The sequence below is a fragment of the Alosa alosa genome, chromosome 18, assembly GCF_017589495.1.
Source record: "Alosa alosa isolate M-15738 ecotype Scorff River chromosome 18, AALO_Geno_1.1, whole genome shotgun sequence".
NCBI lineage: Eukaryota > Metazoa > Chordata > Actinopteri > Clupeiformes > Clupeidae > Alosa > Alosa alosa.
Window position 1 is genome coordinate 24,667,028 of NC_063206.1, and position 12,747 is coordinate 24,679,774.

Sequence of the window (12,747 nt, forward strand, 5' to 3'; positions counted from 1 at the left end):
GTGGTGACATTAATACATCAAAGGACATTTTTCTTCACCTTTAGGCTTCAGGAGTTTTGTTATGAGTTATGTGCATTCTACAAAAACACATAAACCCTTCATAACATTAACAATACAAGGTGGGTTTACATCGACACTTTTATTTTGATTAGAATCTGAAAAATGGCTCAATCTGAATAAAAATGACACATATAAACACCTTGATCGGAATAAAACTACTCTGTTCTCATTCCGACTGAACAGTCAATCAGGTAAAGTAAAGCAACAATGGCTATTCCGATCTAAGATTCTAGAGTGCCTGTAAGCACCTGATCGGAATAGAACATACCCATGTAAACAGATGGCACACATTTTTCAATTGGAATAGTTTAATCTGAATGAAACTAACTGAACTGAAATAAACTGTCCATGTAAACCAACCTACTGAGAATTGAACATTTATGAATGCAAAGGTTTTAATTTTCTAAAAAACAACAATTTACAGGCAGGCATTTTTCAAACAAAGCCCTTCCACAAGTACTGTGTAAAGCCTCTGGTACACACTGATGATCAAACTGTTTGCATACTAAATGTATCTGGTCTACATCTGGCCAGATGTATTACAGTTCTCTGACAGGGCATTCATTTCTAATTAATCACCTCTTGTGATCTCGGTTATAACAAAACGCTTTCAATATTCATCACCTCTTTCACTTGATAGTTATTTAAGAGTATTTGAATGTCTATTATTGTCTATATTTGTAGATAATAAATTACCAAAATGTCTAATGCCAGTCATATCAAGTTGCTGCCCAGACTTAAGGGCCGTTCACACCAGGAACGATAACTATGAAGATAACTATAATGATAAAAGCGTCCACACTGACCAATGATAAGAAAATAAGAAAAATCTCTCATTGTGTTGATGAATGTCACCTTTTTATCATTCTCAAAATCACTCTGAAAGTGATCCCTAAAAATATCATTCTTCATGTGGTTATAGTTATAGTTTATGCGTGGACGCGGTCATTCATATTATTATCATACTTGGTGTGAATGGCCCTTAAACAAATTAGTTATATGGAGCTCCATTGTAGTATATGACTTTCAAAAGTTCAGTTACTTTTTATAAAAGTGCAATCAGCATATTAATCTTTTTGTGATTTTTGATGATTTTTTTTGAGAATTTTCAACTAAAAGCCAGCAATTTAATGACAGCACTAATTATCGTAAAAAAGTAAATTATTTTACTGTCACTGTAGTATTTATTTTACAATAAAATGGTTTAACAAAGTTATTTTTTATATAAAAGTGCAGTCAGTATAACTCTTCCTTACTGTGAATTTTGGTTATCATAAGTAATTTTATCATCGCCGTAGTATTTCTCTTTTTTTCAATTTTACAAACAAACCTAATACGCTTTTTCAGACAACTACAAGTTAATATGCAATTCACAATTTTTTGCATTCCACCTTTTTCACAAACTGCACAAAGTCGTCTGCCAGCAGCTTGGGCTCCTCAAAGGCAGCAAAGTGCCCCCCGCTGGACATGTAGGTGTAGGAGCGGATGTCCTTGTACCTCCAGCGGGCCCAGGCCTGGGGGCAGTGAAGCAGCTCTTGGGGGAAAGCCGCAAATCCCATCGGCACATAAATGCCAGTCCTGCAGGCAAAAAGTCTACGTTTACCAATAAGCAGGTAGATGGTCACTGGAAAGGTGGACAGCTCAGAGTTGGTCTTCTGTTAGGTTTTCTGATCATCTTTTCTTTTTTTTTTTTTTTTGAAAAACAATTCACAATGTATGCAACAAATCAACACCCTGCGACATGTTTTACTACTGTATAGAGTTGAACAATAAGGGCCTGTGTCCATCAACTGTTTTTTTTTGCGCTGACAGCGCCCTCAACCTCATTTTCAGAGCGCGTCAGTGGAGTGTTTTTTGTTGCTATGTTACAATGTTTTGATTGGTGGTCGAGAGAGAAGTGACATTGACGAGCCCAGCACTGTTGTAAGAGTTGAACAGATTTCCACTTTCACCGCTCTGAGTGCCGTGGTAAAAAACGGTCAGCGGTGAGGACTTTTTTCCACCGAGGGCAAGGAGCGCTGTGAACGCTGAACTTCAAAGGATTTGTATAGAAAATAGAAAAATTCATATGGCATAATTCTTTATATCAAACTGACCTGGAATCTATTCTCTTTTCTGGATTAGATTTCAGGTTCTCTTTATAGAAACGCATTGAGGAGACAATGGTTCCAGTGGTCCAGTAGATCATAACATTGGTGAGAAGGTCATCCAGGGAATAATTCCTGTATCAGATAAGAAAAACGTCTTTTGAAGAAGAGCTATGTGCATATAGATCATTAAAGAGTTCTAAAATAAATGTAGAGGAAAAAACATTGTGATTTTCTTAAAAAAACTCTCTGTGACATAACTAGCAGCTCACCTCTCCAAGCCCCCATCTTCTAGATCTCTGTTCTGCTTATCAGTCCAAGAGGAGAATTTCTCCAGAATGTAGGCAGCCAGCCCAACTGGGGAGTCGTTCACTCCACAGCCTGTAATGGAAGATGGAATCAGAGTTTCTGCTACAGCTGCTGCTAGTGGTCCACTATACACCACTGCATTCATATTTAACATGGCGGTATCATTGTAGCTCAATTATGCATTCAACCATTGTCATAATAGTGAAACTAGGACAATGCAAACAGAACACATAAAAGGGGTAACAACACAATCTTTAGTCATGAAGTCTTGTATTTTTAAAACAAGAGCAGCCACCTGCTGAAAGTCAAAGTCTACCTGCTGTGTCTGGCTTGGTGGCCTGAATGTGCAGATACCCCGTCTCCTTCAGTATCTCATACACATTCTTTTCAAAGTATGGGAAGAGCCGACGGACATCTTCACGTGTGAAGCCAACCAGGAAAGGCAGGTATGGTCCAATGATCAGAGACAGCAGCATACCAAGACCTCCCCGTGTCACAGCAAGCATGTTCAAGTGGAGGCCTCTGACGCATCTACAAGTAAGAGCAGAAAGTTTGTGCTATAATTCAGAGTGAAACTGTGTGAGGTTTATTTTATTTTGTTTTTTGAAAAGGTGTTTTGTGTATTGTTTTGTTGAAAACTGTCAGAAATCACCTACGAGCTACAGAATGTGATGCAACAATCGTTTTAAAGTAACGTGTTGTCTGTTGCCCAGATATGATCCACTAAAGTTAGCATGCAAACCAGCTAGCAGCAGGCTGGCTCTCTTGTAATACCACTTTGTACCACAGGTGGCGCTGTATTATATACCATGCAAGTTGATGGAAGAGTGCTGTATGGCTCCTTTCAACACAAATCAAATCATAGCTCCTTTAAATCAGCAGTAAAGACTTTTGGACTAAAACTACTTAAAAGTTGAATGAAAGGACATCCATACTCAGGCTTCATCTGGGCCATATTGGTCGTGATGAGAGAGCCCCAGTCACCCCCCTGAAGGTAGAACTCTGTGAATCCCAAACGCTCCATCAGCTTCAGAAAGACTCGAGCAGCGTCCATCGAGTTAAATCCTGGAGATCAAACAGATCAGGACATATTCAAATATAGCCTAAGTGACAGCATCACATGATGGGCAAAATTCAAGCAGTATGTGTTCTGCTTACAATATCAAATATTACAAATAATATTTAGCTAAATGGTCCATGTATGAATCGTTCATTTGATATTCTATTGAGAATCCAAAAACAAAAAATGAACAAACGACTTGTTATTTCATTATTTGTTTATGAATGTGATACAAACAAACAAATAATGCTTTGTTTTTCAGACTTTTGATTTCATGGTCAGCTCAAAAGTAAACATTTAAAATACGGCCTCAGGACCAAAATTATTTTGATATTTTTTCCGATTGCTATGACCCGGAAATTATTTATTGACTTCCATTGCCAGAGCTGCTTCTGTTTTGCATTGTTAAATCAGACTGTTAAATCAGACCAGTCTGATTATAACTTTAACATACACACAATTTAACCTAAAGACAATGGCTATATATAAATGTCCACTCGGACAGAGTGACAGGATCTCTCTTTTTTTCCCTCAGCCGACAGTCTAAACGAATAGGTTTTTCTAACTTGTATGCTCGATTTGAATTATTTGCTCTTCTTGTGAAAGAAGCTGTAGCCCACTTTCCTTTGATCAATGTGCTTGTTGAACGATGCTGGCAAGTGTATCCCTAGTTTCCCTGTCATGCCATAGCTACCTGTCTCTGATGTAATCTCACTAGAAGTTAGGCTACTGGAGCTGGTTGCCTTCCAGTGACGTTGTTGACAACAAATCTGAGCTGAGATCTATAAAACATCTACTTCCGTGCAATAACATGGGCTGATACTACATATAGGCCAGTCATTACTTTTATAATCATGGGTCAACACTGGGCGAACGCGACGTTCATAAACGAAACAGGCGAAACTCGCTAGTTGCTAGAAAATGTTTTCTGTCAGTAGGGATGGCCAAAAGTCACTAAATCTAGCAACAAAGTCACTAAATTGGCAACACTGAGCACTGACAGGCCTAAAAGACCAAGAAAGTGACTTCAGATTGACTTCTGAAATTGGAAAAAAATAAATATCAAAACCAATTTTGGCCCTGAGGCCGTTTTTTAAATGTTCTACCTTTGAACTTTATGGGAACATACTTAAATACACAATACATACTTATACATAGGACTATGTGATGATTTTCTTTACCCTGTTTATGTGGGGCTTCTGAGTAGCCGTATCCTGGGATAGAGGGACAGATGACTTCAAATGCCAGGCCATCCTGTGTCTCTGTGAGCAGTGGAAGGATCTTGTAGAACTCAAAGAAAGAACCTGGCCATCCATGGACTAGCATGAGAGGCAAGACCCTCTGTCCTTCGCGATACTGTGGACGCACACGAATGAAGTGGATATCCAGTCCTGAGATCAAAGTAAAGTCAGGCCTTTAGTACAAACGTTTTTATATCTTTTGGGACTGGTTGATATCATTAAATGGAGTATTCAGACCTGGGGCCCATTGCACAAAACTAGGATAAAGGATTAAGCTGGGATATCTTGGTTATCCTGGCTCAATTTATCCGTGATCCGGTTGCACAAAAGCGGGATGGGGGCAGTAGGATATGTTATGGTATAAGTTACCATGGAGATTTATTCTGTGGAGCTAGCCTGCTCCAGACCAGGCTACATTCCAGAATCTACTGTAATCTCATCCCTTATCTCAGTCAGCAGTCACCACAAACGGAAACCAATAGTTATTCCACTACCCATTGTTATCACATATAACTAGACCCACTGTCATTATTTAAACGTTTGTGATCATTAATTTCAATCATTTTGGATAAATGATGATTTTTAGATGATGTTGCAATCATTAGATAATTTATAGTTCCCCATAGACTATAAGGCTATATATAAAATGACGGAATATTAGGGCCAGAGAAAAAAAAAAACTCTGCCACTGCAGGACATATTTAACTGAAATTCACAGCATGCATCTCTACCACTGCAGGATATATTTAACTTAACTTTAAAGCACGCATATTAACTAATTTAACACATATTGGTCCCTCACCAGCCGACCACTGTCGCCATCAGGGAAGATTGCTTTGCTTTATCACTGTGGCGGTGTTGCCTTTCTTTTTAATTATGTCTTATACATACTCGCCACTCCCGACCTGTCGTGCGACAATATAACGTCACGTGAGCGCCGTAACCATTTATACTCGCGCGTGGTGGTCGCAACACTAGTTGCAATATGCTCCTAAAGAGAGGTGTTGCTATTGTGAAAAGGCTATCGCTACCTACTTTACACCGTAGAAGAAGCAATGAAGCCGCTCTACTTGCCATGGTGAATCAGTGAATCTGTGACCGGTGGCAGGGTCTATTTGAGGGATCCGTGAGCACGCCTTTATCCAGGATAGGTTTCACCTGGCTTGATAAATCCGTGTCTGCTCATCCTGGCTTGGTCTTTGTGCAACCAATTAAGCCTGGACGCTCTTGTTTTGGATTCATTGAGCTCAGTCACTTATCCTCGATATCTTGATCCTACTTTTGTGCAACGGGCCTCTGATCCTGTAGACTCACCTTCTATTTTGGTTTTGAAATGTGGATACTTGTTCAGCACCTTCACCTGCTTGTTCCAGTCAAATTGATTCCTCCAGTATGACACAACCTTTCTGAGGTAAACAGAATTGAAGCCATAATGGAAGCGGCCATCTTCCAGTGGCTCAGTATACCTTGTTTGATCAATACGTCTATAAAGGTCCTAAGAACAAAAACACCTATAAGTCACCATATAAAGGGTACAATTCAACTGGAGTATTATTCATATTCTATATATGATTTACATTTTTCCATTTCTTTTTTTACCTGAATTTCATCCTCAGATGCCTCTACTGTGAAAGGATGTATTGTCTCATCTTCACTGAGTGATCTCTCACCTCTCGCCCACCAACCCTGACCCAAGGGGATGGTCTTTGCAACCTTTTTCTTGAATATCAGGTACCATGTTACAAGTCCAACCCCTACTGTAGACAGTGACAACAGCTGTAGTTGTTGTTGGTCCAAACTTTGAAGGGTTTCCCTGCAGAATACAAAATCACTATTTCAGAAATTAACAAATGTAACAGCTCGTAAGTCCTCGGTTGGGTAATAAGTCATTGCAAAACAGAGGTTAAGTTGTTGGTCAGACTCATTATGCAACATACTATTCCGTTATTAAGTGAGGATGCAATAATGGTGTAATAAATCTCTTTCTGGGTCCAATGGCTTTCCGCTCGTTTTTCTCCATAGACAGTGAAATAAACCATTTGTTCTGCTATTCAGGGTAGCCTTTAAGAAAATTGTCATCCTACAACTCACTTGTTGCCTCAACCTAATAAAATCCTATTTTTTGCAGAAGCCTAGACGCAGGCGCGCCTGCAGGTATACGGCCGTACCAGAGCCCGTCTACGGGAAAATTAGACATTCTCTGGCCGTATGCACTACTCAACGAGATATCATTTCCCATGTGTATTCACACCAAATTGGCCTACCATGACTTCCCAACTCTGCACAGTATCCCATTAACTGCATGACAGTAGGCTATTTACATTTTTTATGTAAAGTTTGTAAACACTTCAACAATGCAGAAAGAAATATGCGCACATCTTTTGTTTGAGCAGAATACGCACGCACCACGCAACAATTACTGAATTTGTAGGCTAGGCTACTTGTTGTTTTCTTTAGTTGCTGTGTAGGCCTAATAGTTAGAAAGTTATTTTTTATAGCATTATTGTGAGAGTAGTCGCCGAGCTAGGCCTCCCTCAGAGATTTTCACTAGGGACGTTAGGCTAGAGTGGTGGAAAACGAACATAACGTCACATTTCATTTCCTCCTGCTCTGCTAATTTTTCTTTCCCAGCTTTCAGCAAAGGGCTAGTCTGGTTCAGGCCCGGAGGGAGTGTGACAGTAATGCGAGCTATGCGTAAGCTAACCTGCAACAACGCTGTTCAGACTGGCGAGCGCAACCACGCAGGTGTAGCCCACTTTTGATAAACCCGTAACAATGCCCCCCTCAGTTATGCTAACTTGCTTAAATGTGCCCTGCAAACTCAAAACTCAAATTTTGTGCTGTGATGAAAGAGCTACACACAGAATATGTTCGACTGCCTGCATGGTGAATATAACGTCGAATTTTCTAAAGCAAGTTTTAGTCTTCGGGCGTTACATTAGTCAGGTTCATGGGCTACCTTACTTCTACCAGAGAAGACGGGCTCTGCTTCGACCAAAGATTGTTAAGGCTGCGTGTACAGTAGGTGACCTACGATAGAGTAGGCTACGTTCCAAGACGAAGATCTAGCCTGACCCCGTTCGGTTCTGACTCGGGCAAATGTGAGGAAACTACAGGTCTAGCGACATCTGTCGACTGTCTGGAATCATTAAACCCGCCCACTCCAAAGGCCACACTCATTTTCAATGTCAGTCCTGGCCTAGAAATCTAGACTACATTTGAATGTGGGTCTGGCTCGCCAGGCTATGTCAGTCCCACATTAAAATGTAATTTGCTGCCGCTAGGGTGCGTCTAGATTTCTAGGCTATGTCAGTCTACCAGTCTAATATTTTTTTCAGACCTTGTGAATTGCCATAACCAAAGTGTTATGAATTGAATTTTCAAACCCCACCTGACCCCATCAACCCGGCAAAATGGTAATGTTAAAATTCACATCTTGGTTCCACATTAGACTACATTTCCTGTCTCAGTCCGCGGCGCTGGATCAGATGTTATTTTAATTAATATGTCGGTCTGCTTATGACTCTTATGTTTGTGTGTGGCTATTTTGTTTTGAATCTATGATCTTCCTTGTCAAAAAAGAAAGGCATTATTAAAGATAGACACAAAAGAACAAATTTCCTCCTGTTCCTCGCGCCCCACCTGGACCTTGATGTTGCACTTCTTCCTCCACAACTGCACCCTGCTCCACTCCACTGGTTCCGGGCTCAGGAGGATCTTCAGCCAGCAGAGCTGCAGGACATTTTGGTAGGAAATCATGATGAATGTGGGCTGGTCATGCCCAAAAACATCTTTAAGCTTCGCACCAGTGACCAAGCGTTTTGGATTGCCAAAATAGAGCCCATAGACTTTTGATGTACAGTAAACGGACAAGGCTTCTGATACAAACATAATGTTCGGTGTGATATGTTTTTCTGACCCTTGACCTGATATGGTTCTCAGTGGCCTACCCTCATTCCTATACGACAGTTCCTGTTGGTTACACCTCAGTTGATTTTCTGACCACAAGTATGCAGGCAGCTGCGTGTGATATCTGTCTGATGAGGACTGAGCAATTCAATGGAGAATAACTGATGTGAATTTGGAACCAAAAAAGCCTGCTATGATCAGGTCACAATTTAAACACTTATGCAATTAATATCTAAATAGTGGAGGGGAATGTTTTAAGTAATCAGAGAAGTGATAGGACCATGACCCTACCGCCCCACCACAAATTACACCCATGCTTTCAGTTGAGATAGTGTTGCTTCTGTTGCAATTTGTTCAAAGTTGACCCCCATTTTGGCTTAAAATGACTGGACTATTGTGTTAGTCATGACATAATTGTGACATACTCTGCGTGTCATATCTGTGTGATGTGAACGGGTGTGAATTTTCAACCAAAACGCATGCCATGATCTGGTTGCAATATTAAAATAGTGGTGGGAACAGTTTAAACTAATCAGAAAAGTGATGAATTACACACATGCTTTCAGTTGAGATACAGTATACTATTACTCATGACATAAAATGAGCATAAGGGTGTGACCTGCATCTCCTAAGAATAGTCTGTGTGTTATATCTGTGTGATGAGAACTCAACCGGGAAGAACAGGTGTGAATTTTCAACCAAAATGCATGATGAATTACACCCATGCTTTCGGTTTAGATACAGTATGTTGTTAGACATGACAGTAAGGTTGTGACCTGCATCTCTTAGGAATGTGCTGTCTGCTCCACCTGAAACCTTCCTGTTAGCCCTATAGTTGTATCTACTGTTTATCTATTGTTCAAATACTACAGTCTTCAATCATCAATGTCACCATGCAGTATATATAGAGGCGATAAGAAATTAACTGCCTCAGACCTTTCAAGAGAATCACTCTCCGCTCCCTTGAACAGAAGCAGAGGCCATGTTCTGGACAACTGCAACCCTACTGGTCATCCTGGCTTTTGCCAGGGTCAGCACCTCTCCAATGCCCGGAGAAATGACCGATACAGATGTTAATATTCCTGCGGTGAAAGACGCTTTGAATTCCGCAGTCGGTGAATTCAACAAGCAGAGCAATGATGTGTACATCTACAAAGTGGCGAAAGTGATCAAGGCTACGAGTCAGGTTTGTCTGCAGTCATTTCTCTTTCCTTTTCCTCCATATTGACATGTATCATTTTCTACACATGCATGTCTACGCTTTCAATGAGCCTGAAATCCAATGTGTAGTATTATGTGCTTGTTCCTACAGGTTGTTTCGGGGACCATGTACAGGTTTGAAGTGGAAATGGTTATATCTGGCTACAAGTCATCCCCACAGGAGATGTGTGCCAAGGACAACTCAGAGCTCAAAAAGGTATGCTGACCATTTTAGTGTACACCGAAAGTTATTTGAAATGCTGGTCTCATGATTACTTGTTTTTTACGACTTGGTATTGTTTGACCTGTGTGATTATGGCCTAGTATCCAGAGTTGTGAAGTAGTTATTCCGACTTTTAAGTTGCACAACCATGGGATACTACAAAGAATATGTGTTTGTTAGTTCAAAATATTTCTGCTGATAACCGTTTCCAGTGTAACAATGAAGAGTAAAAGACAAGGATCAAGACAGCCATGAAATATGAATAATGTAAAACATGTTTTAATCATAAAAACGAGTATAAGCTCAAACGTATGGTGCTGGGTGCTTGCGAGACCACTTAATTATTGCTTGAAAACATGTGAAGGCAGCATTAGCTGTAAATGTAAAATGTTACATTCAATTTACAAACACTTTCATGTTTCTCTTTCAGCCAAACACATGCTATTTTGAGGTCTGGAGTCAACCATGGCTGGGCCCACCCAAGCTTATGAAGAATGTCTGCAAACATTAGATTTTCTTGAAGAAGCTTCCATGTCCAGAAAGGTTTTGGATTGCCGCATGTAGTCATAATCATTCAGTATTTTAATGAAATGTAGTTTACATTTATTTTAACTTACCTACTGACCGCCTTTTTTATACACTACCAAGTCCATGTTCAAGTTTTATTTGTCACATACAAGTATAATGAGTAGTAAAATGCTTACATAGGCCTACCTATACGGCTGTACACACATGTATACCACTCACATACATTGTTGATCCTAAACCAACTGTTGACAATTCTAACCAACCTTTCTCTCAAAATAAAGGCTTTCTACATCATTGGCCTCAAGGTGTGTGTAGAGTTAAGTGATGTAATATTATTATGACTCCATGAACTGTTTCTATATGTGAGGCTGATCTGTAACTAAAAACCATATGGTCTATAAACCTTGCATAACATGAATAACAGATAAATGTTATAATAAACATTTAATAAATGTAAAAACAGGAAATGTTATAACTTTCTACTCAAAAGCCAAAAATTTACTAACAGCACTGATTCAATCTAAAGGCATTTTTAAACAAAGCCCTTTCTGAAGTAGGCTACTGTAGTATAGTGTGGAGCCTCTGGTAGGCCTACACACTGCTGGTCTAACTGATTGCATACCAAGGGCACATTCACACTAGACCGTTTGATCCTGACCCGAGTTTATTTGGACCGATGGTTCGGTGATTTTTGCTAATGTGAACGCAGTCTACCGAACCCGGATGCGGACCCAGGTCCGGACCAGGGTCCGCTAGAAAACAGTGGTCTGCAGTATGGTTCGTTAGAACTCTGGTGCAGTTTGAATGCTATCAGTTCCAAAACCAGGAAATAAACTGCCGCTTTTGTGATGTTGCCAAGCGATATTGTTAAATAGAAGCTAAATGGACCCAGTGTGATGGCAACCTTAGTGTATCTGGTCTGCATTTGGCCAGATTTATTAGTTCCCTGACATGGCTTTCATTAGTTGATCACCTCTTTGGTTAAACAAAAGGGTTTCAATATTTATCATCTCTTTCACTTGATGACAGTATTTAAATAGTCTGACCAGGTCCTCGATAAGGTAATCATTTATTGCCAAATAGAGGTTAAGTTATTAGTCTGACTCATTATGCAGGCTGCAGAGGGTACCACACCATGGTAACGTATGAACAGAATCAAACACACTGTGAAAAGGGAAGTTATCCTCTTTATTTTTATTCTTTTTTGAATTGGCATGATATTATATTCAAATTACGGAAAAGTATTCACAGCACTTCACTTTCTCCACATTTTGTTGTTACAGTCTTCCCCCCCCCTCAAAATTCTACACACAATATACCATAATGACATCATGCAAATTTATTAGGAATAAAGAACGTAAATTTATGTACATAAGTATTCACAGCCTTTGCGCAATACTTTGTTGTGGCACCTTTGGCAGCAATTACAGCCTCAAGTCTTTTGGAATATGAAACCACAAGCTTGCCACACCCATCTTTGGCCAGTATAGAGTACCATGCAGTATAGAGGTACCAAGGCACCAAGGATTCCAGTATATTATAGAGATTCCAATGACCCAAAGTAGCAGCTGCTGATATAATGAGATCCGTACAGGCAGAAATCCAAGGGGTGGCAGAGAAACAGCAGAGGGCTTGTAACAGTGGGGCAGTCAGTGGGGCAGTCAAGTCTGGGCTACTCGCCAAGATCAGCAAAGTCAGAGGAAAGGAGCGCCAACATCTTCTCCAGGGAGATGTGCGCACATGGGTGTTGAAGAGGTGTGGGTCATCAGGATGGTGGGATTTCATCAGTCTGGAGAGGTGAGAGAACACACTAGAGAGGTGGGCTGACTTCGACCGCATCAGATTTCTGGTCAAATCTGTCTATGACACCTTACCAAGTCTGGCTAACAGACTTGGTAAGTGAAACACCCATATGCCCTCTGTGTGCTGGGAAAGGATCCTGTGACAGAGTACAGGAGAGGGTACATTTCCCCAAAGGGGAGGGCAGTGCGACAGGGTACTGTCACTATGGTTGCATGTGCTCCGACTGCCATACCAATGAGCCTGGCTCTTTGGTGTTGCGATTAATCTGAAGGTTTAGGCAGGGATCACACTGACCAGCGGCAAGCGGCAGGTTTCCTATTGTTCTCT

General features: G+C 40.5%; 2 protein-coding genes across 2 annotated transcripts; one reads left to right on the plus strand and one right to left on the minus strand.

Moving 5' to 3' along the window:
• Positions 1-124: 124 nt before the first annotated feature.
• Positions 125-7,859, minus strand: ephx5 (epoxide hydrolase 5). The gene is made up of 9 exons (XM_048269493.1): positions 7,620-7,859; positions 6,357-6,570; positions 6,072-6,252; positions 4,698-4,907; positions 3,392-3,521; positions 2,773-2,987; positions 2,420-2,528; positions 2,157-2,282; positions 125-1,638 (listed from the first exon to the last, which is right to left on the minus strand). Exons 1-9 carry the CDS (start codon positions 7,640-7,642, stop codon positions 1,431-1,433), a joined length of 1,416 nt encoding a protein of 471 aa, XP_048125450.1. The 5' UTR covers positions 7,643-7,859; the 3' UTR covers positions 125-1,430.
• Positions 7,860-9,507: 1,648 nt separating this feature from the next.
• On the plus strand, positions 9,508-10,921 carry LOC125311433 (cystatin-like). The gene is made up of 3 exons (XM_048269494.1): positions 9,508-9,852; positions 9,979-10,083; positions 10,520-10,921. The coding sequence occupies exons 1-3, from the start codon at positions 9,649-9,651 to the stop codon at positions 10,598-10,600; spliced, it is 390 nt and encodes a 129-aa protein (XP_048125451.1). The 5' UTR covers positions 9,508-9,648; the 3' UTR covers positions 10,601-10,921.
• The last annotated feature ends 1,826 nt before the right edge of the window (positions 10,922-12,747 follow it).